The 24,002-nt window shown below is 42.1% G+C and overlaps 1 protein-coding gene across 2 annotated transcripts in view; it reads right to left on the bottom strand.

Annotated features, from left to right (window-relative positions):
- GTF3C1 (general transcription factor IIIC subunit 1) overlaps positions 1-24,002 on the bottom strand; it is an 81,248-nt gene that overhangs the window by 18,050 nt on the left and 39,196 nt on the right. For both annotated transcript variants that reach the window (XM_077827689.1, XM_077827690.1), the window contains 10 exons: positions 23,890-23,987; positions 22,316-22,412; positions 20,448-20,625; positions 18,544-18,685; positions 14,890-15,025; positions 13,406-13,487; positions 11,442-11,627; positions 8,644-8,798; positions 6,762-6,904; positions 1,977-2,058 (listed from right to left, as the gene is read on the bottom strand). In XM_077827689.1, the coding sequence (XP_077683815.1) occupies positions 1,977-2,058; positions 6,762-6,904; positions 8,644-8,798; positions 11,442-11,627; positions 13,406-13,487; positions 14,890-15,025; positions 18,544-18,685; positions 20,448-20,625; positions 22,316-22,412; positions 23,890-23,987 (1,299 nt within the window). The remainder of the gene's footprint in view (positions 1-1,976; positions 2,059-6,761; positions 6,905-8,643; positions 8,799-11,441; positions 11,628-13,405; positions 13,488-14,889; positions 15,026-18,543; positions 18,686-20,447; positions 20,626-22,315; positions 22,413-23,889; positions 23,988-24,002) is intronic.

Genomic DNA, 24,002 nt, shown 5'->3' with positions numbered 1-24,002 from the left:
CTAGCAGCAGGGCACTCTGGTTACTTTAGATGCTGGCTGCCCAAAACCACATTCCAATTAGCAAATCAGGCCTTTTGGTGATGTCAGGTCAGGATGAGTCATGTGGATGACATTGCCAGCGTCTTATTTACATCTACAAGAGCTATAATTCCAGCATGCTGGGGAACGGGGGGCAGAGGCAGGCTAAATTATTATGCTGGGAAGCCAAGAAAGAGGAGATTTTGATTAAGTAAATACTACAGGCAGCAGGTGCAGAGTGCTTCACCAATGACCCACTCCTCCAGCCCAGCTTCTGTGCTTTGCAGGCTGCTCCAAAACTTCTCAAGGTCCTGGTCTGAGCCTGGGAATAGCTCCCATGTCAACTAGATAAAAAGAAGTTCAGCAGCCTCTGCAATGCTTCTAAGGGTCTCACCCAGGCTGGAGGAGAAAGATGGCGTCTTGAGGAGAGCTACTGGCTGAATTTCACATAGAAATACCCTGGCCATGGCCCTCAGTGCTGCAGAGGGGGGCTGGGTTGCCTTTTTTGTTAATCAAGTAAACTCACGTCCAGCACTGCACCCATCCTACATCATCCCAGCTCTCAGTATCTCCCCACCAATCTCTAGCTGAGCATCAGAACATGGTCACCACTGCCAGCCTTGTAAGGAGATTGTCTCATGCTTCTTGTTTGCCTACCACCACCCCAGGCCTCCTTCCAGGATTTCCTGCTGTCGGCTTCCAGCTAGTTCCTTGGACACCTGGTTTTGTCTCATGCCAGACCATGTTGCCTCCCTCCTGACTTCTAGACAGAATATTCAGACAGTAAGTTTATCAGGAGAGGCAGGAGGCACCAGAAACGCAAGACAGAGAAAGAGAGAGGCAGAACAGTCTTGGGGAGAGCTGATCCCAACCAAGCCCATGCTACAGCTTTAGGAAACTATTCCTCATCTCTCGGCCTGCAACACCTATTAGGCTTACTCTACAACCTTTAGGAATCAGCTGGTCACCACACCAGCAGCTCCATAGCTAAGGGTGAAAACAGCCTAGCCACTTGCAAAGCACAGCAGCTGGGCTTGGTGTGGCTGGTCCATGAAGAGAAAAAAAACAAAGAGGCAATTGTTGTTTTAGCCATTTTCACCTCCCACTCTGTACTGTAGGGGTTCCGCTGGGAGCTAATCCTCTGATAAACAAAACGGAATGGCTAGATAATAGAAGAGTTAGTTGGGAATTTTCCAACAAAACATTTTTTTCTATAATCAAATGCCAACTAGTCAAAACCCAAACTGCAGAACAGGCTGGTTTCAACATATCTCGTGATTTGAAACAAATTTTGAAAAAAGTTTTGAACTAGTCAAAAAGTCTCATTTTGACATTTTCAAAATGAAAAGTTTCATTTTTTGATTCAAAATGACTGTTTAAAAATGTTAATTTATTCTGCACAAGGTAACAAAGGGGATGAAATCAACACACAAATGCTTTGATTGGCTCAATCAGAATTTTTTTTTGAGTATCAATTTGCAAAAAGAAAAAAAAAGTTTGAAATTGACTTTTTATCTCAATTTGGGAAAAATTTCAAAATTTAAAAAAATTATCACGGGATGGGTAAACTGTTTCCCACATAGCTCTACATAACCAGTAACGAGACTGGTGGGGAAGATTTGAGGCAATTGACACCAAATGGATAATCTGTGGAAGCACAAACTGGCCTAAGAAAAACTAGCTTTGAGGATAGCTTGGCGGTACAGATCTGTACGCGAGGCAACCAAAGGTTAAAGCAGGCTCTGTTGCTGCACAACGGTGCTGCTTTCTTGCTATTTGGAGGCTAACCATGTCTGTCTAACTCCCAGAATAGCAGTGATTTGGAGCATGAGTCTGTTTTTAGGAGGTTGACAGCACAAAGGGAAGAGACAAGAGGTGAATCATAGGAATCCAAATACAATTCCATGGAAATGTTATGTTAACCACTCTGTCTCCCTTTAGAATACCTCTCCTCCTACCTGTGGGTCTTGGTAGTTATTTTCCCTCTTCATGAAATCCTCAATAAGAGCTTTATCTTGGTAAACTTCAGCAAGGCAAACTCTGCAACAAATAAGTGTAAAAGTGTTCACAATTCAGCATGGGTCACAATTCACAACTCAGTGGGTCAGAAAACACGCACACAGCTGCTCATTTGGTTTGCCATTTCTATGCACCCTGGAGTACCGTATCAATGCTCCTGGCTGAGAAAGTGTGCCTACTGGATCACACACATGCCATTGTCTTCAGTGCAACTAACTCCAACTACCATATCTTCATTTAAGACCTAAGTTCACTTTTGAAGGAGAAGCTTCTCCATAGTGTGAGCATGCTACCATATAAGAATAAGGGAACTGGTATAACAGAGTCTCATCACCTCATCATTTCTTGGGAAAGAAAAGGGAGAGAAAAGTAGTTCTCTGTCTGGATGGAAGAGGAGATGGAGTCTGAAATGATGCATATCTCTAGAAGTCAAGTTGTGGCTGTGTCAGTCCCAGGATATTAGAGAGACAAGGTGGGTGAGGTAATATCTTTAATTGGACCAATGCCTGGTGGTGAGAGAGACAAGCTTTCATGCTTACACACAGCTCTTCTTCGGGGCTGGGAAACATACTCGGAATGTCACAGCTAAATACAAGGTGGAACAGAGTGTTTAGCGTAAGTAGTTAATGGATCTGGAGAAGAGCTCTGAGTAAGCTCGAAAGCTTGTCTCTCTCACCAACAGAAGTTGCTCCAATTACAGATATTACCTCACCCACCTTGTCTCTCTAGCAGTCTAGTTCATCTGAGACTTAGGACACCCAGGAAACACGCCTTCTAGAGAAGTAGGTAGTTATGAATAAATTAGGTTTTCTTGTGATATTTCATTATTTTAGCAGAGCAAATTTGTCCTACTGGCACATCCCTGCATCTCAGTGACAATTAGTTTTAAAAGATCCTGAAGCGCAATCAATAATTCCCTAGAATGCAGGTCAACTGGACTAGCTGATCTGTACATGTTAAAAGTTCTCCAGCCAGTCCCATATCTGAACTTCAACAAAAGTTACATCTCATGGGTCTGTCTTCCTTGTTAATACTTTCTATTTGCTAGCTGAAGACAAATGTCAGAGTTCAGAACCTCAGCCATTTTTCAGTCATTAATTTCATCCCCCTTATTTAGTAACGGAACTACTTTCATTTCCTTTGATATTTTCATAAAAGCCTTTAAAATAAGTTTTTTTTTATTTTTCAGAAACAAGAATGAAAGTCAAACGGAAGATGTTGGAGAGACAATTCAGTGTAATTATAAGAATACCACACACGTATACTTATTACTATGCTTAACTGATCTGCTGTTACACACCAATAGAAGCAGCAGAAGAGGAAAAAGGGAACAGATTTTATCAACAGTTAGATAGCACTGTAGATGAGATCTCTGATCATGATAAGATTTTGATAATGGGAGATATGAATGCAGAAGTTGGTAGCAGACATGGTACACAAATGAATAATGTCGGACTACACAGCATTTGGACAGCAAATGACAATGCCTAAAGGTTAAGAACTTGCTGTGAGATGCTCACAAGGTTACATGGAGTTCATCAGATGATCAAATCAAAAACCAGATTAATCACATCACCACCAGTAAAAGGCACAGACAGTCACTGATGGATGTTAGAGTTTATAGAAGTGCCAAGTGTGGCAGTGATCATGAACTACTAATGGGAAAGATTAAGATTAAGTTAAAGTCCAAGAAAGAGAGGGGTGCAATTGGAGCTAAATTTGATTTTAATAAGTTAAAGGATAGCTCTGTGAGGGAGGCATAGAAAGTGACTCTTGGAGGGCATTTCGGGTCATTAATCTGTGATGATGAAGAAATCTCATTGCAGGCTGGATGGGAAATATTCAAGGAAGTAATAGAAAACAGTGGAGGAAGTTCATGGGAAGTTATTGTATTATTGGCAGATGTGTGAATTAATTAATTTCCTCTTTGCTACCTTGAAACATTGGCATAGGCGACTTGGAATAAATGCCAAGACGACAAAGTGGTTGTATCTTGGAAAAGGGACAACAGATAGTGTCGACATGCAGTGGTGGTGAAGTCATAGGAAAAGGTAAATCTTAAGCGTACCTAGGAAGCTTGGTCAGTGCCAATGGTTCCGTCAAGGATGAAGTTAAAATGATGTTGTTTTAGCTACATGTGCTGCACAGAAATTGATGAAATTATGGGCTGATAAAAACATTAAATTTGGAACCAGACTGAAAATTTAGCAAACCAGTGTACAAACAAAATTACTCTATGGTCTGGAAGCAGCTGCATTAAAGACAGAAGGCGGGAGGCAACAGAGATGAGAGCACGCTGAAAGATGGAAGCTGTAAAGTGGAATGCTTTTAAGACAAATGAAGTGAGAAGGAAAGCAGAGCGGGAAATCCAGGTACAGGACTGCGTGCAGTTGAAAAGATTACAATGGTAAGGACACTGGAGAAGACAGACAGATGATACGGTGCCAAAGAAAATAATGCAAAAACAACAAAGGCCAGTCTGACATAGAGACCGACCATCGACTAGATGGAGGGACACGGCACGCAGGGACATGGCCAGGCTGGCCTTCATAGAGGAATAAACCAGGGATAGGAATGAATGGTGATGCTGTACTGCTCCTGGTGTCTGCAAAGATGCTCGGAGATGAAAAGATGATACTTATTCTAGGCAGAGCAGGTCGTGTCACCTATTAAAATGACCTGATTTCCCGTCATAAGACCCTGTATACAGATGCTTACAGGTTTGCCAAACTGCAAGCTCAAGATGATTTTTTATTTTATTTTTTAAGTTTCAGTCACAACCGTTCACACGTTTCTGAATGAAGTGAGGGAAAAAAGTTTTGTTATGATAAAATTCTGTTTACCTTTAATTTGAGAAGCTCTAGAGGCTTTGGCACAGGGGACTTGAAATTCAGCAGGGAGTGGCCTCTGTGTCAGAGAGGTACCTTTTGCCATGACAGTGAAAATACACCCAAATTTGGCCAAGTTACAAGCCTCTGAAAAATCTCAGTTTGCACATGCTCAGTAGAAACTTGGGAGTTTCATGACAGTTTTTGGAAGAGTCCATCTGCACTGAGTATGCTCCAGCCTAGGGCTGACGGGGCCAAGTAGGACTTTCCCTGCAATTGCTGGTTCTAGCTGCTATGGGGTCAGGGTGGGGAACCACAATTGAGGGCAGGGAAACTCTCCTGTGGTCTCAGTGCTCCCGTGGCTGGCACCCAGGCACGTGGAGAAGGAAGACACCCGACAGACACTAATGCAGAAGGGACAAAAGCCAGGGGGTTGGGGTGGGGAGGAGAGTGGGAGAAGGGAACAGGACAGGACAGGACCAAGGACTGGGATTGCCTGGGCAGGGGGATAGGAGCAGGCAGGAATACAGAGACTGAGCAGGGAGAATGGACAAAGAATCAGACATGGAGAGAAGAGGAGACAGATCTGATGACAAAAAAAGGGTGTGGGGGAGAACTATGTCTACCTGGGGAAAAAGACAAGGAGCTAGGGACAGGGTAGACTGTGACAAAGCTGGCTAGGATGGAGGTGAGGAGACAGATTGGATAATGAGCCCAGAGAGGAAGACTGGGAACCATTGTGGGGAGAGAAACTTGAGGAGTGGAAACCTGCACTGCCTAAGCAAGGAGACAGGGGTGAGAAGGAGGCAGGACTCGAACAGAGACAGGTTGCAGGAGATGGGATAGAAGGGGTCATATTTAAGGAGGAATGGACAGAAATGTTTGAGTCCCACTAAAGCACACTCCAGTCCAGTGTCTACAATCAAACCTAGTATTCCTGAGTCTGATCACTTTTCTGCTGTCAGCAAATAACTATGAAACCCACTGGCAAAGTGACCAACCTCTCCTTAGTACTGGTTCACAGAGACTGACAACCTACTACTGCTATCAGTTAATCTGTTAGCACAAGTAGTAGAGGCCTGTGGATTGGATCTCTAGGTTCCAATCCTGCTGATGACCCATGTGGGTGAGATCATATGATGCCACATGATGGAATTTGTTTTTTCAGTTTGCTTTTTTAAAAACCTATGAAATTACACACAAAAATATTACAGTAAAGGAACATTAAGGCCACAAAGTCAAGCACTCAAAAGTTAGGAAACAATACAATTAAGATTGCCTATATAACCTTAATTTGGCACCCCTCTGAGCATTCATGATAAAATCTAATTGGATAATATTATTTCCCACAGGACCCCTGCCTCATTCATAGGCTACAAGTTGTTCTAGGGATCAATCAGGTTGGATGGGCAACCTCAACTCTAGCATTTCCTATCTTTAAAATGCTTGGCTTTGCAACCTAAATAATACTTTAATGTTGCTTTTTGTGTGTAGTATGTATGATACACCCGCCTCCCCACCAAAAAATCATCAGGAAAGCCTGTACCTAATTTATAAAATAAAAGTTAAAGTGCCCTGGAACATGACCCAGGCTACAGTAACTTCAATGAGGCAGAGTAAGTCTGTGGAACTCAGAAGTGATATGGCAGGACCAAGAATCCCTGCATCCCAAACTTTGACTCAGCTATGCGTGGTGCACCTGCCTCTGCCTCAAGATGTCATAGATCATGTAGCATTCCAGATTAACTTGTACAGAGATGCCCAAAGAGGGACACTGGAAATTTGAATTAATAGGATGGAGGGGGACAAAAAAGCAGGAATCCAAGTACGGAGGAATGAAATCCTTAACTTCATTTCATAAATATTTAGAAAGACAAATTAAAAAAAATCACTTACTTATAATTAAGATAGGTTTGTGGATTTTTGACAATGTAGCGAGCTCTTCGTCCAACAGAATGAGAAGTTTTATCTAAAGATTCTTCAAAGCTGGCATGCATGATATCTCGGACAACCTGCCATGGAACAAACGGTCCTTTCACCTGGATCAAATACAAAAAGAAAGTCAAAGCTCATCTTACTTTGACCTGCAGGTATGCAAGTGATGGCTGGCAACAACCACTAGAAAAAAGGCCGCAATCCTTTCCTGTATGCCCCTCCACACACATTTATAACTGTCCAAGACATTCATTTTTGCTGCTGGGATTTTCCATGTTTGCTCTGTTCCTAAAAGTGAAATCTGGTCTGGAAATTTTGAACACAACCCCTTCTGACATTTCTGAGATATGGAAGGGTACAATAGTTTACTTTTCCCCACTTAAAGTACAGGCTAAGACTTTAAAATATATCATAAGAGGGGCTAGTAGCACTTCCTATTAAGATCACCCTATACTTCGTCTTATAAGACTCTGTTTTCAGTTGCTTATAACTTTGCCACTTTGTTTCAACTGAAATTTTCAATGCTCGGTGTTTGCCTCTGGGGGGAAATTTCAGCCAAAATCATTTAGCTGTTTCTGGGAATGAGTCAAGAGAAAAATAGGTTGTTTTGCCCATGTTAAAGAATTGTGTTCACCTCTTCTTTGAATAGCTCTAGCATGCCCATTCTTTGGAGCAGTGCCTTGAAATATGGCAGGAGGTGACCACTGCACCAGAGATAAATCTTTTCCTGTCTTGTAAAAATCCACTCACATTAACCCAAATTATAAGCCTCTGAAAAACTGCAATTTGCACATGCCCAGTAAACACTTGAGGGATTTTAGCAGCTAAAATCCCTCAAGATGTCATCTGCACTGAGCATTCTCCTGCCCAGGGCGGAGAAGGACTTTCTCCAAAATTGGAGTCGGAGTGCTGCAGGCTATGCTAAGTCTGGACACCTGAAGTGAAAACAAGGACTCTCTCTCCTGTGATCTCCATGACTGAGCCCACGCAGAGTGGAAGAGGAAACTGTCTGATTTGAATGCAAAGGGGACAAGGGCCAGACCCGTGGAGGGGATGGATGAGTAAGCTAGGATAAGGAGCCTTTAAGGGGAGGAAAGAGAGGGATTGTATATCAGTACAAACCAAAGCTTTGTTTAATGACAGCTAAAGTTGCTTCAGGACACATCCCATCTACCCATAGTACAGAAGCATGGGAATAAGAAACTAAGGAAAATCTCCTGCATTCCTTGCTACCTTCACTTCACTTGCAATGCTGTCAGTAACAACTTTCCACTTCCATCTGAAACACATTACAGTAAGCAATATGTACCTCAGACTACATCCAACTCATAAAACCTTGGTAATCTCATACTCTCATCTCAGAATGGCACACATCCTATTCACTTGGAAAGTTATCCCCCCTTAACACTGAAGATTCATCACTAAGTTTTTTTGTGTTGTAAGTTTTAGCATTGGTCCCAACATCACATACTACAGAAGGACAATTTCATACTTCATCCTGCTTTTCAAAAGAGATCCAAAGAAAAGGTAAGAGTGCAGAATATTTTATCTCATGGTGCTTTTTGGTACAGCAATAACTAAGCTCAGATTTCCCCCTTCCAAGTACCCTAGAAAATTCAAACCACTTTACAAACTACAAATCAGCATTTCAAATTAATCCTACAATTCAAATCACACAATACCTTGGAAACCTTTGTCACCTCCGTGAACATAAAAAGTCTGAAGCAAGCCCAAATGTGGTGTTGCTTCCACTCCCCCATAATACAGAGGGATACGGCAATGCCAATGCTATACTAGTTCTACTGTGTACACATTCAGTAGAGAAGTGATAAGAAGTGAGCACCTTTGTGTTTAGCACATTACTGGCAATTCGACATAGCATGAGCAGGCTGTCTTCTTGCACAGTCCAGGTGACACGCAGGCGCGTCATTCTCAGTAGGGCGCTCTGGTCAGCCTCATCATGGTAGCGCAGCTTTTTATTTTTTTCTACAGACTCCTCTAAACACAAACCCAAAGAGAGACAATTATACTAACAGTGTTTGTAGCAAGGCCTTTATTCTTATTGAATTGTATTATGCTAATAGCTAGAGGCTCCAGCTGAGCCTGGAGGCTCATTGTGCTAAGTACAGTATAAACATATAGTCCTGGTGCTGAACAGTTTACAGTCTAAACAGGCAAGACAGACAAAAGGTGGGAAAATGAAAGCACTAGCCTTATTTTATAGGCAGAGAACAGAGGCACAGAGAGACTAAGTGACTTAGTCTGCGCAGTATTTCTGCCTGCTCCCAAAACATGACTTCTATTATTTATTATTTGAGGTGCCCACTACGTACAAGGTGCTCAGGAAAGTGTCCCCATTCCAGAAGCTCAAACTGAGAAGTCTGATTGAACATCTAATTGTAAATAATTTGTCTGACAAAGTTAACAATTTCAGTGATGAAGGGCCTCATCACATCCACCTCTAGATGGTGATTAATTCCTGGCGCTGCCACTGACCTGTTCTGTGACCTTGGACAAGTCTCTTGACTGCTTTATGCCCATTTCCCCAACCTTTGTCTGTCTTGATGATAAATGCTTTGGGATAGAAATTGTCTTTTACTATGTGTGTGTAGAATGCCTAGCAGAATGGGATCTGTAAGTGTTACTGTAACATACATAATAATAATAAGGGGGTGGGTAGAAGGGGGGGAGTGAAGGATGACAAAAAAGAGGAAGGTTGAGGGGTTTTAAGACATTGAGACTGAGATTAGCATTGTTGAGGTAATATTTCACAGTGCCAGTGTTTTGGAAAAATACTGGCAAGATGATGAGCAGAGAAGAGGTGAAAGAGGACAAGGGAGAAGTAGTCAGCAGGATTAGAAAGGAAGAGTCAAATCAATTTAATGTTGTGTGTCAGCACAGTCTGGTGGCCTTTTCCAAAGGGGCTCAACAAAGCACAAACAGCGATGCGAACAACTTTGCCTGGAAATCCAAGGGGTGGACAGTGGTCTCATTAGCATAGGACACAGGGGAGCTGAAAGTAGAGACCACGGAGCTAATAAGGGGAGGGATGTCAGATGGAAAGGTGGGGGCTGAATGCAGCAGAGAAGCCAGAACATGAGATATTCAAAAAGGAAGTAATGGTTGGAGAGGCAGAATTCAGAGATGGAGACATCAGAAAGAGAGGTTATTAAAGACCAAAAGTCCAAGAAAGTAATGAGATAGAGTGGAAGAGACACCCCAAAGCTGTCAAAGTAGGATGTTGAGGGGAAATGAGAGGTAATGAAGTCAGACTGGTCAGCACTAGGAAATTCCTGAGAAAGGTAGGAGATATAGAGCCAGGCAGCAATCAGCAAGAGGAGATGGGGGCTAAGTTCCCTTTAAGCTGTATGGCCGCACAGCAGGCTATCAAGGGTCATGCAGGCGTGCAGCCATAGGGCCTGGACTGGAGAGGCGCCTCTCCCCTGGCCCCAGAGCTGCCGCAGCCAGAGAAAGGCGCCTCTCCCAAGGCCCCGGGATGCTGCAGCGAGAAAGGGCTGTGGGGGAGTCCTCGCTCCTTGCCGCAGCCCCGGGGCAGCCTGCACCCCAAACCCCTCATCCCTGCCCCCACCTCAGAGCGCACACACCCAGTCAAAGCCCTCATCCCAACCCTCTGCCCCAGCCCTGAGGCACCCAAAGCCCCTCATCCCTGGCCCCACTCCAGAGCCTGCACCCCCCTGTACCCTAACTCTCTGCCCCAGCCCTGAGCCCCCTTCCACAGTCCAGATCCCTCAGCCCCACATCACCTCCATATTGGTGCACATAACAAAATTCATTCCTCACATGGATGTAAAAAAGTAGAGGGAACTTTGGCTGGGGGCATGAGGGGCTTCAGATAACAGCCACTCAAATGGAAAGGGAGAGAAGAGCTGGATAGAGTGGTTTTCAGAGAGGAGCCTGGTGTCACCAGCATAACCTTCAGGATAGGAAGGAGAGAGCACAGACTTAGAGGGAAATATGTGGCGTATCAAGGCAAGTTTATAAAAAAGAATTAAGATTCCAGGGAGTAGGAGGGAAAGGAAGAAGAGGAGGAAGGCGTGCAGGGAGGAAGGAGGCAGCAAAGACAAGGGTTGGAAGGTCTGTGAGAATGAAAAAGTGCAGGCAGGGGAGGAGACACTGAGACAACAGTGGGTAAGAAAGTAAAGGCCATGAAAGTCAGTGGAAGAAGGATTGGTAATGCCCACAATGTGGGGAGGAGGGAGAAGGAGTGTGACAGGAAGAGTGAAGGCCAGAAGCCAGGAAATGATTTCTACAGAAAGCAAACTGACCGCCCTGTGGCTCTCCATGGGAGAGAGCTCTGTGGTGCAACCACAGCAATGGCCAATGGGGCCCAGACTGGGATCTGTGATTCTGCAGCTAGTATGAATGGCGATACAAATCTGTAAGTGCATGCAGCTAAAGGACAGTGTTCCAGCATGCTGCTATGCTTCCCCAAAGCCAGCACATAGCCCTATGGCACTGACAGCTTTCTGTTCACCAGGAGGGCAACCCAAGGAAGTGGCCAATGAAAGCTTTTGGTTACAGGAAACCTCACAGTCACCACAGCTCCTCTGAAGTGATGCCACAGCATGTAGACTGCTCAAAACAAAGCTTCTCTTACTGAAAAGCATACTACTTGTTTACCTCTCTTTGTCTTCTTTGTTTTCTTCCCAGTGTCTTTCTTAAGCCTCTTACGTTTCTGGCTTTTTCCACCCCTTACTCTCTTGGTTCTGTTCAGAGTTGCTTCTTTATCAATCTCAATACATTCCTCCTTCTGCACAGGGGACTTTGCACCTTCCCTTGCATTCCCCAAAATGTTTATTTTACTACCTACAAAGAAGTACATTTACATCAGTGGAATTTTATAGCAAAATATGCAATGCAATGTTAAGCCATCAAAAGTCGAAATACGAAGTTACATGAGAATATACCACCCAAACTCTGTCCCCTCGTGTATCTACATTATCAGTGTAGTCATGTAATCATGTATTATTTCTCAAAGACAACGTAACAATAGGATTTTCCCCAGGTTTAGATATCCGTATCCCTAAGGAAACATATGATCATGTAGTTGAAGACTGCAATGCGATGCACACGTAAATCAAGAGGGCAGTTACAGTTTTACATACAACTTTAGGTTTCACATTTCCTTACTGTGGTGCTTTACTATGCAATCTTAATATTACTGTAGCTCTATTGCATTTAATTTCTTCCAACTTACTGGGAATTAAAATAAAACCAAATTTGAAGAAAATGGTTTGATAGTTTCAAAGTTACTCATTTTTGAAGTCAGCAAGTGAGCCACCTTATCTCAAGTTAGTGTTAAATAAAAAGATTCCACTTCCACTTTAAAAAGTTAATAATAAAAACACTCAGGCTACACAGATTCTCTTCAAACATGGCTTGCAGTTTATACATTTCAATGAGCTCTACAAAACAAGACAAGTATGACGAAAACTTGGGACTTGGGCAGGTTTTAAAGTTTTGAATATTTAAATTCATCAGGCCCCATCATTTTCATCAAAATTCATCAATTTTAAAAGCATGCTAATTGCATTTTACCACTTGTCTATAGATTGACTAAAGAGTCTACTGTTCATACTTACAGGTTTCAGAGTAGCAGCCGTGTTAGTCTGTATTTGCAAAAAGAAAAGGAGGACTTGTGGCACCTTAGAGACTAACAAATTTATTTGAGCATAAGCTTTCGTGAGCTACAGCATCCGATGAAGTGAGCTGTAGCTCACGAAATCTTATGCTCAAATAAATTTGTTAGTCTCTAAGGTGCCACAAGTACTACTTTTCTTTTTGTTTCTTTAGTAATACATTTTCAAAAATTTCTAACTTTGGCTTAAAACAAAAAAGCAATATTCTTTAAACTAAGCAGAGGCACCTCAATAAGGAAAAAAATTCAGCCAAAAAAGACTGATGTTTTGGGAAAGTATGAAAATGTGAAAATTGTTTTATATTCTACATCACAGTTGGAAGTATAAGACGCCTGATATAATTATGGCTACAGTAGAAAGATCTGAAAAAGCTTCTGGCTTGTCAGTCATGTAGAATGTGTGTCTGTCTGGCCTTTCTGCAAGATGTGCTTCTGAGGCCACGTCTACACTACCTGCTGGATTGGCGGGTAGTGATCGATCTATCGGGGATCGACTTATTGCGTCTAGTGTAGACGCGATAAATCGATCCCCTATCGCTCTGCTGTCAACTCCGGAACTCCACCACTGCAAGAGGTGGAAGCAGAGTCGACGGGGGAGCGGCAGCTGTCGATCCCGCGCCGCGAGGACGCGAAGTAAGTGATTCTAAGTCAATCTAAGATACGTCGACTTCAGCTACACTGTTTTCGTAGCTGAAGTTGCGTATCTTAGATTGATCCCCCCCCCCAGTGTTGAGCAGGCCTTAGACTCTCCAGGATGAAGTACAAATGACCAAATTCTGTCACACTCATCCAGAAATAGGAAATAAAGTTTTCACTGTTTCAGTAATGACCTAGAATAGCTCATATTATGGGAAGGGTGTGAAGAACTCACATCATCACTGTGGGTTTGAGAAAGAGGATCATAGTTCTAACGCAATTACATATTTTATATGCACCATTATGTTACCTCCAGTACTGAGTGGAAGGGGGTGTTTTGTTAAGAAAGTCTGGAGTCTCACTGTAAGTCCATTTTCAGGAACGGCACTTTCCTAAAAGCAACGGAACATCCACCAAGTCAAGATGTAAGCACCAAGGAGTACACACTCTAATATTAATAAATTCAAGATATTTCTGAGAGAAGAATGTGTTCTGGACAGTTTTCAGAAAGAGATTTTTAACATAAGCAGTAGAAAGCCTCCTGACATGAGTCAAGGTTGATCTAGTAACGTGATCACCACTAAATATATGGATAGTTTAAAAACATTTCTAAAGTTGTACTGAAACCACCACCATTGTTGGAAGTTCTGAACTTCATACTAATTCCGTCAAGTAAAAATTTGTGGAGGAAAAGTAGAGAGGAACTAAGAATTTAAGGAATTTATGGTAGGGGTGCTCTAAGGCTGTATCATAGTTAAGACTGAGCAGCAATTTCTCTATAAAACTGCTTTTCAAAGTGCTCTAAACGCCATATGAATTTCCAAGAAGCAGGAAATACACACAAAACAAAACACAAACATTAGAAAACCAGGAAATGCACTCCATCCACCCTACCACTCCACCTAACCATATCTCTAACTCCATGGAAATAGCAATAAAGCAGAACTTTAGCCATTCCCAACAATATCTTCCGTTTTCTGTGTGGCCACTACAACTCCAAATCTGTACTCTTATTTGCACACTTCCATGGACCCTCTGTGCTGCACCATTAATACGGGCAGTATATGTGGTGGGCTGACAGACATAACTGAGAAAAGAGTCTCAGCAAGGGATCAGAGGCTTTTGAACACCTTACACTCCTCCTCCTCTCCCCCTGGAACACTGTTCTTTTCTTCCCTAACCTTCATATCTTGAAAGAGCTGTACAGTACTGTGATATCCCCCAGGGACTCCGGAGGGCTGCACTCACAGGGGGCAGAGTTAAGGTCAGATGGGAGAATGGCATGGGAGGCATTATCCTGTACTGACAGATTTTCTAATGTTTGTTGTGTGCATTTAATGCTTTTTGGAGGTTTCAATGTTCAGCCACCAAATTCCATGTTCTGGAAGTGTACAAAGCACTATTCAGCAACCTTTTACCTTCATATTAATTATGTGTTTGGGTAGTGAATTCTCCTTTGGCCGAATGTGCCGTTAAAGCAAATCTCAGTAAAGCACATGTACTGAAGGGAACCATAACTCAGACTGCATTTCACAGTTCAGACAAATATTCCATCCACTGAATATCAAAATTCACCAGGGCAACTATTCATTTGCCATCTGCTACCTTTCATGTTTTTATAAAGATGCCTTGATAAGGAAAAACCTTACAAGGATATGTGTCCTTGGGAATGCACACAACTAGAGTAGCAAACATTTCTATTAATATTTCAACAACTCTTAAAAATACTAGAAGTTAAAAGTTTAAATAAAGTCAAGCCATTGCTATATAATAAATCCATTTAAAAATCCTTACCTTCCTAGTTTTATTAATGATATAGCTTGTCCATATCCAATTGCGTTTTAAATGTCCATAAAAGCTGGAATCCAGACCCCCAGCTCCCATCCCATCCCCGGGAATGCATCCATCATCCACCACCTCTCGACTTCCTCTGAGGAAAAGAAACAAAATACATAGTAACAGACTTGCAAGAATAACTGACAAGACATTTGCTAGACGACTTTGTGTACACCTCAACAGCTAGTGAGCTGGTGCAAAACTGCAGGAAAAGGCGCACACTCCATTGCTCACACCAAAAAGTTGGCAACAATGTCAGCTTTTCTACTCAGCTTAGGTACTCAGGATCCAGTGAACTGACTTTTCAATTTTAGAGAAAAGAACTGAATATTAGAAATTGCAACCAAAGAGACTGCAGAACTGTTAACTTAGATTAAACTGCAGGACATAATTCTGCTCTTACTAAGATCTGTGCCACCCAACTGGAGATAAAGTTTGCCAAGATGAAACTGATGTTAGAATTCAGCTAACAGAATTTTTAACTGAGATAGCACAAAGGCCTAAAAGAACACAGCTTTATCTGTAAAATGGAGCTGGCAGTGGCTCACACTTGATTACCTTCTGAATTTCAGGCTCATGGTCGTGGTCAATAGTAAAGGTGATGAGATGCATGGAAATAAAGACATCAGTCATTAGAGCTGAGATTTGAACTCATAGGCTCCTGGCTGCCAGTGCAAGGAACTTTCGTTTAGGTTTACAGAGGAATTTAATGGGTCTCACTCTGAGTCAAGGGTGATGGAGGTTTCCCTAAGAGGGTGTGCAGGAGACAGAACTTTTTGGGGGGCATGAGCTCCCACGGGAATTAAAGACCTCACCATCTTCTGCTCCAAGTGAAAGATGTAGTTCTTCAACCTGCTTTCTCTAACACAAAGCAGCATCTCAACAAACAACACTCTACCAAAAAATCAAAACAAACACACAGTTCAGAGTGTATAAGACCAGAAAGGCTCACTCTGCTCTGACCTCCTGCACAATACAAGTCAGGGAAGTTCTCTGGCCTAATTCCTGTTTGAACTATAACATATCTTTTAGAAATCTAATCTTGATTAAAAAGTTGCCAGTGATGGAGAATCTACTTTGTCAATTGTTCCAATAGTTAATCTCCCTCACTGCTAAAAGTTTATGCTTTACTTTCAGTCTGAATTAGTCTAACTTAAACTTCCAGCCACTCAATCTTGTTATACCTTTGTCAGGTAGGGTGAAGAGTCCATCATCAAATATTTGTTCCCTATGTAGGTACTTATCAACTGTAATGAAGTCACCCCTTAACTTTCTCTTTCTTAAGCTAAATAGATATAGTAATAGACTCATGGAACTAGAAGACATGGTTTCTCACCCTTTAATTATTCTCATGTCTCTTCTCTGAACTGTCTGCAATTTAGCAACACCCTTCCTGAATTGTGGACTCCAGAACTGGACACAGCATTCCAGCTGTTGACGCCCCAGTGTCAAAAACACAGATAAAATAATCTCTCTGGTCCTACTCAAGATTCCAATTTATGCATCCAAGGATCGCATTAGCCCTTTTGTCCACAGTGTCACACTGGGAGCTCATATTTAGCTGATTATCCACCACGATAGCCAGATCTTTTCAGATTCACTACTTCCCAGAATAGTGTCCCTCATCCTGTACGTATGGCCCTGCATTCTTTTTTTCTGAGATGTATACATTTTCATTTAACCATATTAAAATGCATATTGTTTGCTTGCACACAGATTACCAAGTGATCCAAATTGCTCTGTATCAGTTTTATCATCTTGATCATTTACCGACTCCCCCCCCCCCCCCCATTGTTTGTGTCATTTGCAAACTTCATCAGTGATTAGTGTGTGTTTTCTTTCAAGTCATTGATAAAAATGGTAAATAGCATAGGGCCAAGAGCCAATCCCTGTGGGACCCCACTAGAAACATACCAGCATGATGATCCCCCGTTTACAATTACATTCTAAGACCTATCAGTTAGCCAGCTTTTAATCCATTTAATGTGCGCCATGTTAATTTTATATCTTTCTAGTTTTTTTATTCAAAATGTAATGTGGTACCAAGTCAAATTCCTTGCAGAAGTCTAAGGGAGAGGATGAGTGAGAGAAACAGGACAGATGTTTTTCACACTGCTTAATACACTATGGGGAGGCACTCAGATATGCTGTTGAAGAAGGCAGTATGTGACAGTACAGCGTAGCAATATTGCCACTCCTAAATACACAGTATTTATCTTGGCAAGTTTTTCATTTACAAAGAAAAAGTTATGAATCATGAGATTAAAAACTACTACTTCACATGACTGATACTTATTAATGAGCTCGTGTGAAGCTACACATGGCACAAGGCATGAGAGTTTCAGATTTATTGCAAGAAGGTCTTAAAACAAAAGATAAGACAATCCAGTTCAAATGTCAAAAAGTGGTCATTTTAGAACTTGTGATTCTCTTTATATCACTCCATTTTTCATCTACCCACTATGAAAAACTCAAATATTAGACCAGATTATTTTATGAATTTTTTGTTGAAGGTTTAAAATTCCTGTTAAGCGTCAGCCTTAACTATGCTGTCACAACCGGCTCGAGCATAATTACAAGTCATAACTAGGCAGAGATAAATTTTTAATAGGCTATCAGACAGTATTGTGATGGGGACCACTTAAGGAGCTAGATAGAGGAAATGAAAAATTCAGTCTGGCAACACGGTTCACTGGAATCAGGTTCCCCAAATGCAGCAGAAAAGTACTGCTACTAACTTAAAATGCATAGGGTGCGATTTACAAAAACACCTGACTGAAAAGCAAAAATTCCATTGACCTTCATGTAACTTAGGTACTTTTGTAAAACCCAACCACAGTATTCAACTTTTTGGAAACACTGACTGATCTATAACAGACTCTGGGGTTTCTTTATTACAGCAGAGCAGAAGGTTAACCCTTCACCTGTATATATATAATTTTTTTTTTTTAAAAAGCGCATATAGCTTGAAGTGTGACTTTCATTAATGCTGATGGGTGTTCTACCTATATATCCCAATGCAGCATGTGTGCAGTTACTGACATTACTGCATACATAACAATGGGCTCATACTAATCAAAGGACTGAATTAGGAAAATGTCTCCAGGCAGTTTTTGAAGGTCTAGTCATGGTGAAGCAAAGCACTACACAGGATTATATAAAGGGTGGACACAGAGAATCTTCAAACATTAGCACTGCCACAGTGATGCTTCTTAAACATCATCCAAAAGTCTTCAACAACACTCCTTGCTGTTGGATACAGGAGGAAATTTGAGCCCAGTTTTCTCACTGGTCACTTCACCACCACCCTGGTCTTTAAACTAGTCTGCTAACTGAAAACACAGGACTGATCAACTATCTTCCCTATTGGTTAGATGGACTCTAAAACAGAAAGACATACCAGATTAAGTATTACGATGCTAACTTCCACTGACTGCATCTGATGAAGTGAGCTGTAGCCCACGAAAGCTTATGCTCAAAAGATTTGTTAGTCTCTAAGGTGCCACAAGTACTACTTTTCTTTTTACTATCAGTATAATACTCTTAAAATGAACTGTTCTGTTCTTAATAATCCATCTACTCAGTGACACAGAAAGCTGGAAAGAGACATACGAGGTGTATTCCTCCATTGCACACTTTCGTTCAAGATTATGCTTATCCACTGCTGACTCCTGTTCCATCTGCACATCCAATGTGGTGCTGGCCTCCTCACCCTGAAGATTACTTCTTTTTGCACGAGGATGGCGGACGACTCCTAAACACACAAATGTACTTCGGTTACTATCAGTATGAAGAGTTATGTTCCAGTCTCTCCCCAATCCCGTTTCTGGCTGCTTGCTGCCACCATGGCAAAACAGTTGGGCAAATGAGTGGGGCAGATGTTTCACTGAAACAGAAATGCTAAGAGAGTCAGAAACATCCTCTACCACTTTCTTTAGGTATCAGACATGCTGCTTTCATAACATAGTTGCTTGTGAGGCTCATGGCCTGGACCTTAAATTCCAACATAGAGATCTACTTAGCACAGGAGAGTGGTGGTGGTACCCATCAGGAAGTATGCTGCACACTGATGCTCTGGGCACAGACCCCAGAGATTAGAGTAGTTCCTTGGAAAATGGACTGCTAATAGTCCTCAAGAGACAGCCAGTTTAGGATTGCTTGAACTCAATGTGAAGCAGCCATGCTACCTTCCTATCCAATGTGCCCCCTACACTGGGGTGGGGTTGGAGGAATAGTGCAGGATGGACCTGTACCAGCTGAGAGGTCCCCCACACTGGGAGAAATTCTGAGCTGGCCAGATCCATTTGGGTTTTGGCCCTTCGTGCTGACAGAACAGCAGGCTGGGCCTTGAATGAAGGAGAGCACCTGACCCATAGGCTCAGTATAAGCTGAAGCCTAACACATAGTTTTGCTGTTTTCTCTCAAGGCTCAAGCAGACAATTTGTTAAAAACCCTACAGCTTTCCAAAGCATTATGTTGGTGGCACAGTACACAAATCCCCATATTACAGGGAGCCAGACGTACATTATATCTATGACAGCCTGGTAAACATATACTACTGCACACAGTCTGAGAGCAGCAGCACAATTATAGCACTGCCAAAATGGACATCGGCTCAATTACACAAAGTTGTCTAATGCCTTCTGAAAAAAACTGCTTCAATATAAAAAGGAGGATGAAACTGCAAATGGATCATTCTGCTTGGCTGCTTTCAAGTTACAGAAACAAAAAAAGTTGCTTTTGGTTTTAGAAGCTTTTGCTCTTTAACCAATTATTGCTAGTGCACTACTCTACCTTTATTAAAAAAAACCCACCACCACCAAAAAGACACTCCCCGATTGCGAAAATACTGTAACCGCTTACAACTGTAATACTTATTACTTTGATGAACCTGTACTTATGGGCTATGTCAGAGTATCTAATGGAAGGTTTAACAACATGGTTCTCAGAAAAAAGATCTCTGCCCATGCTAGCCAGGGAAATCATGATAAAAACATGTTGGCAACAAGTATTTTTTAGCTTGCTTGGCAAGGACCGAACTAGGCCCTGTAAGGGGGTGGGAGGTGAATAATTTGCCTTGTACCTCTGCTCTGAAGGTATTAACCTGCATGAGTCTCATTCTTGGCTCTCAGCTCTGTAGCAAGAGATGGACAAACACCAAATCCTAAAGTTTTCTGGTCCCCAAGGGCAGAAGCCAGGAGTGCAACATGCCCTGTACTGTTGACTGTGCTCCATGCTGCACCTTAACCCCTGCCCTTATTTGGAGATTTCCAGTCAGTTTCAGATTACATACACCCCAAATAGTGCCAATCACAAAAATCGATCAAGAAGGTTAATATTTCAAAAGCTTAGACAATAAGCTGCAGAACAGACAGATACTTGCCCATAGGGGTTCAGAGACAGTAAGTTAAAGGTGACAAGATCGAATCTGCCTTACTTCATGGCAAAGTGCAAGGGAAGCAAAGGATATAAAGGATGAAGGTGGAAATGACAGAGAATGCTGGATCATACCATACCTAATGGAGTATTAAGGCAGACACACTGCAAATCAAACCAAAAGTTTTCTACGTCCTGCATAGTGTTCAAAACATACAAACGTCTCTCAAATGGGCGACTGCTTTGAGCCAGGTTATAGTGAGGGTCACAGATAGTAGTATCAACAATCACTGCATTTCTCTTCGTATAGACGAATACCTGTGAAATACACAAGGTTTCACACCTGTAAGTAAAATTGCTGAAATGGCTATTTTAGCAGGACACACAACTCCATCTATTCCAAGTGGCCCATACTGGCAACAACCACTTTGCACATTGTTGTCATCTTGCCCCGTGATGGCACTTCACTCTGTGATTAGGGAACCTATTCTGGGTTCTACAGAGAGACAATCTATCATCACCCAATGGCTAGGATCAGGAATACAATTTCAGAGATTGTTATCAACTGTGTTGTGGTAGAATATATCACCTGCTCAAGTCAGAATTTTACTGAAGTAAACTATTTATGCCTGGAATTCCTCTTACTGGTTTGTTCTACTCTGATTATGTAGTCCACTGTGTATGCAAGAACTATTGTCTTTAATTCAGTAATGAATGATTGTATAAGTGTGTTTAATCCCAAAGGGACACCTTTCACAGTTCTGTTTTCAAAAAGCCACATCTCCCAATGCAGGATTTACATGGCACCCGAGTTCCCAGTAATGGAGGCAAACACGTTAAGGCAGTGTGACGTTGCACCCCATGATGCCTTATGGAAATATGCTTATGAATGTAAATATGACATAACTGGAATATGTTTTATGCTACATATGCCGTGTAACATATCTCTGCAAAGGTTATGTTCTACTGAATATATTCATCCTATTTGTATGCATGTAGAGAAAATCTATTTAAGCCCCTGGGAGCTTTTGTCCTCCATTTTGTCTTCAGCTGGCTCAAGAGATAGCCTCTCCACCCCGAAAGGCTACCTGAAAGAAACTGGAACAAAGGACAGTAACCACAGGGGTGTGAGCGATTGCTGGACCTAGACTAGAAGGAGCCTAGTCTGTAAAAGAAGCTTATTGGAGCATCTCTGAGGGTGAGATTTCATCTGTAATCACTTTCTTATTGTATTAGGTTTAGACTTGCATGTTTTGTTTTATTTTACTTGGTAATTCACTTTGTTCTGTCTGTTAGTATTTGGAACCACTTAAATCCTACTTTTTGTATTAAATAAAACCACTTTTTACTAATTAACCCAGAGTATGTATTAATAGCTGCGGGGGCAAACAGCTGTGCATCTCTCTCTATCAGTGGTATAGAGGGTGAACAATTGATGAGTTTACCCTGGATAAGCTTTATACAGGGTAAAACAGATTTATTTAGGGTTTGGACCCCATTGGGAGCTGGGCATCTGAGTGTTGGAGACAGGAACACTTCTTAAGCTGTTTTCAGTTAAGCCTGCAGCTTAACGTGGGACGTGGTTCAGACCTGGGTCTGGGTTTGCAGCAGGCTAGCGTGTCAAACCAGGCAGGGCACTGAAGTCCCAAGCTGCCAAGGGAAACAGGCTCGGGGTAGTCTCAACACATCAGGTGGCAGTCCCAAAGGGGGTTTCTGTAATCCAACCCATCACAGCCTGGTAAGTTCCAGACAGGGTGCTGACATTCTGGAGACTTCTGGATCATCACTGCATATAGTTTGTAGGAATCTGGCTCAATATCTGTGAAGTCTTGTCCCAGAATAATGGTCAGAAATTATCCATGAAACTTCCAATATTTCACTAAAAATTGCACAGTTGCATTTTAGCCCAGAGTCAAATATTTAAGCTCATCGCAAATGTAAGAACTCTTATTTTATCATCATCATCAGAACAAAAAGTAGAGTAATATTCAAATTTTAAATAAATTACCTGATCTTTATCTTGGAATTTCTCAGTTGGGCCAAACTGTAGCAGCCCCATGCAACATAACCTCTGCAGGTTTTCCACCACTGAAAAGATGTATCTCCTGCAACATAGTTGGACGTGTTACATTTTGAATTCATGATAAATTAAACGTGATACATGTCACTAATTTACACTAAACTGTAAAAACAGGCACGAGCAATAACATATTTTAACAGACATATTAAATAGTCATATAACACTCTAGTGTCTCCAAATGTTGAAGCATGAACTTTAAATTTCTCAGAAGGGGCTGCTGGGATCAGAAAGGTGCTTTTTGGTGTTTCCAAGAATACCCACCCAAATTTGGCAAGTTATAAGCCTCTGAAAAAAACCCATCACACTTTGCATATGCATGGTAGAGATTTGTTTGAGGCTGGCAGTTAAAAATCTCTGAAGATTTCATCTGCCCTGAGCATGCTCCTACTCAGGTCTGCAGGAGCCAAGAAGTACATTTCCTGCAATTGCTCCTCCAAGCTCATGGGGACTGCTACGGTGCCAAGCACCAGAACAGAGAGCAGGAAGAGTGTCTCTGCTGTGCTCCCAATACTTCCCAGGCTGGTACCCAGGAAGCATGGAAGAGAAAGAGGAAGCTGCCTGACTAGAATGCAGAGGGTGACAAGCAGAGGGACCGGCTGGGTGTGATACAAGCAGATAGGCTGGTTTGGGACAGAGATGGGGAAAAGACTCGTAACCATTAGCGGTTAATCAAGAATTTAGAACAGAACCCAAATTCCCACGTCTCAGCATTCCTCTGCTGTGTAGCAAACTGTTATGACACCCACTGGCAAAGTCTGTCTCTGTCTCATCCTCCTCTGCTGGCTGGTTCACAGAGGATAACAGCCTGCTAGTGCAACCACCAATCCATTAGTTCAAATGGAAGTCTGTGCTATGTAGCTAAAGGTTCCAATCCTGCTGACTCATGTGGTGGGTTGATACAGTCCCACATGATGAAATTTCTGTTCTCTCTAATTGCTTTTTATTAAAATTTAGGAACTTACATTAAAAACATTATGGTTGTAAAATCAAGCACCCAAAATTTAGGAAATTCCAGATTTAAAGTTTTCTGTGCCACTCTGTTTGCTGACACATCATAGTGGACGAGTTAATTACCAAATCAGGATGTTCTCCTTTGGGAAGAGAGAAGACAGTGCCATGAGGTGAACTGTCCAGGCCAGAGTGCTAGCCAGTTGGCACTGCTCTTTCACTGACCACATGCCCTGAACCATCCGATATTCTCAATAAGCCTAGAACCAATTAGATCAGCACCTGTCGCAATTCTTCCCCCCGAAGGCCTGATTGATGTGAAAAACTTGTTCGTTCTCTGACAACATGGACAACCTACCCAGACCCCAGTCACTTTACCTGAATGTTGCTGTCTTCTTCCTCCCCCACCTTTTGGTGTGTTTTTCATCTTTTCGAGCATAAAGTTCTTCTGGGCAAAGAGTTTGCCCAGTGTAGTCCTTGCGAGAACAATCAACAACCCCACTTCCTCCCCACAGCCACTTAGTTTGACATATCCCACCACCACAGGTACTTGCCTCTTATAAAGAAGCTGCTGTCGGACTGACCTCGGAAGACATCTGATCAGTGTATGTTTTTTTAGAGGATTGTTTAAAAAATCTTCAAGACCATCCACCTAAAAAAAATTATT

The sequence above is a fragment of the Eretmochelys imbricata genome, chromosome 10 (genome assembly GCF_965152235.1).
Source record: "Eretmochelys imbricata isolate rEreImb1 chromosome 10, rEreImb1.hap1, whole genome shotgun sequence".
NCBI classification, from domain to species: domain Eukaryota; kingdom Metazoa; phylum Chordata; order Testudines; family Cheloniidae; genus Eretmochelys; species Eretmochelys imbricata.
This window is presented reverse-complemented; position numbering and strand designations above follow the sequence as displayed.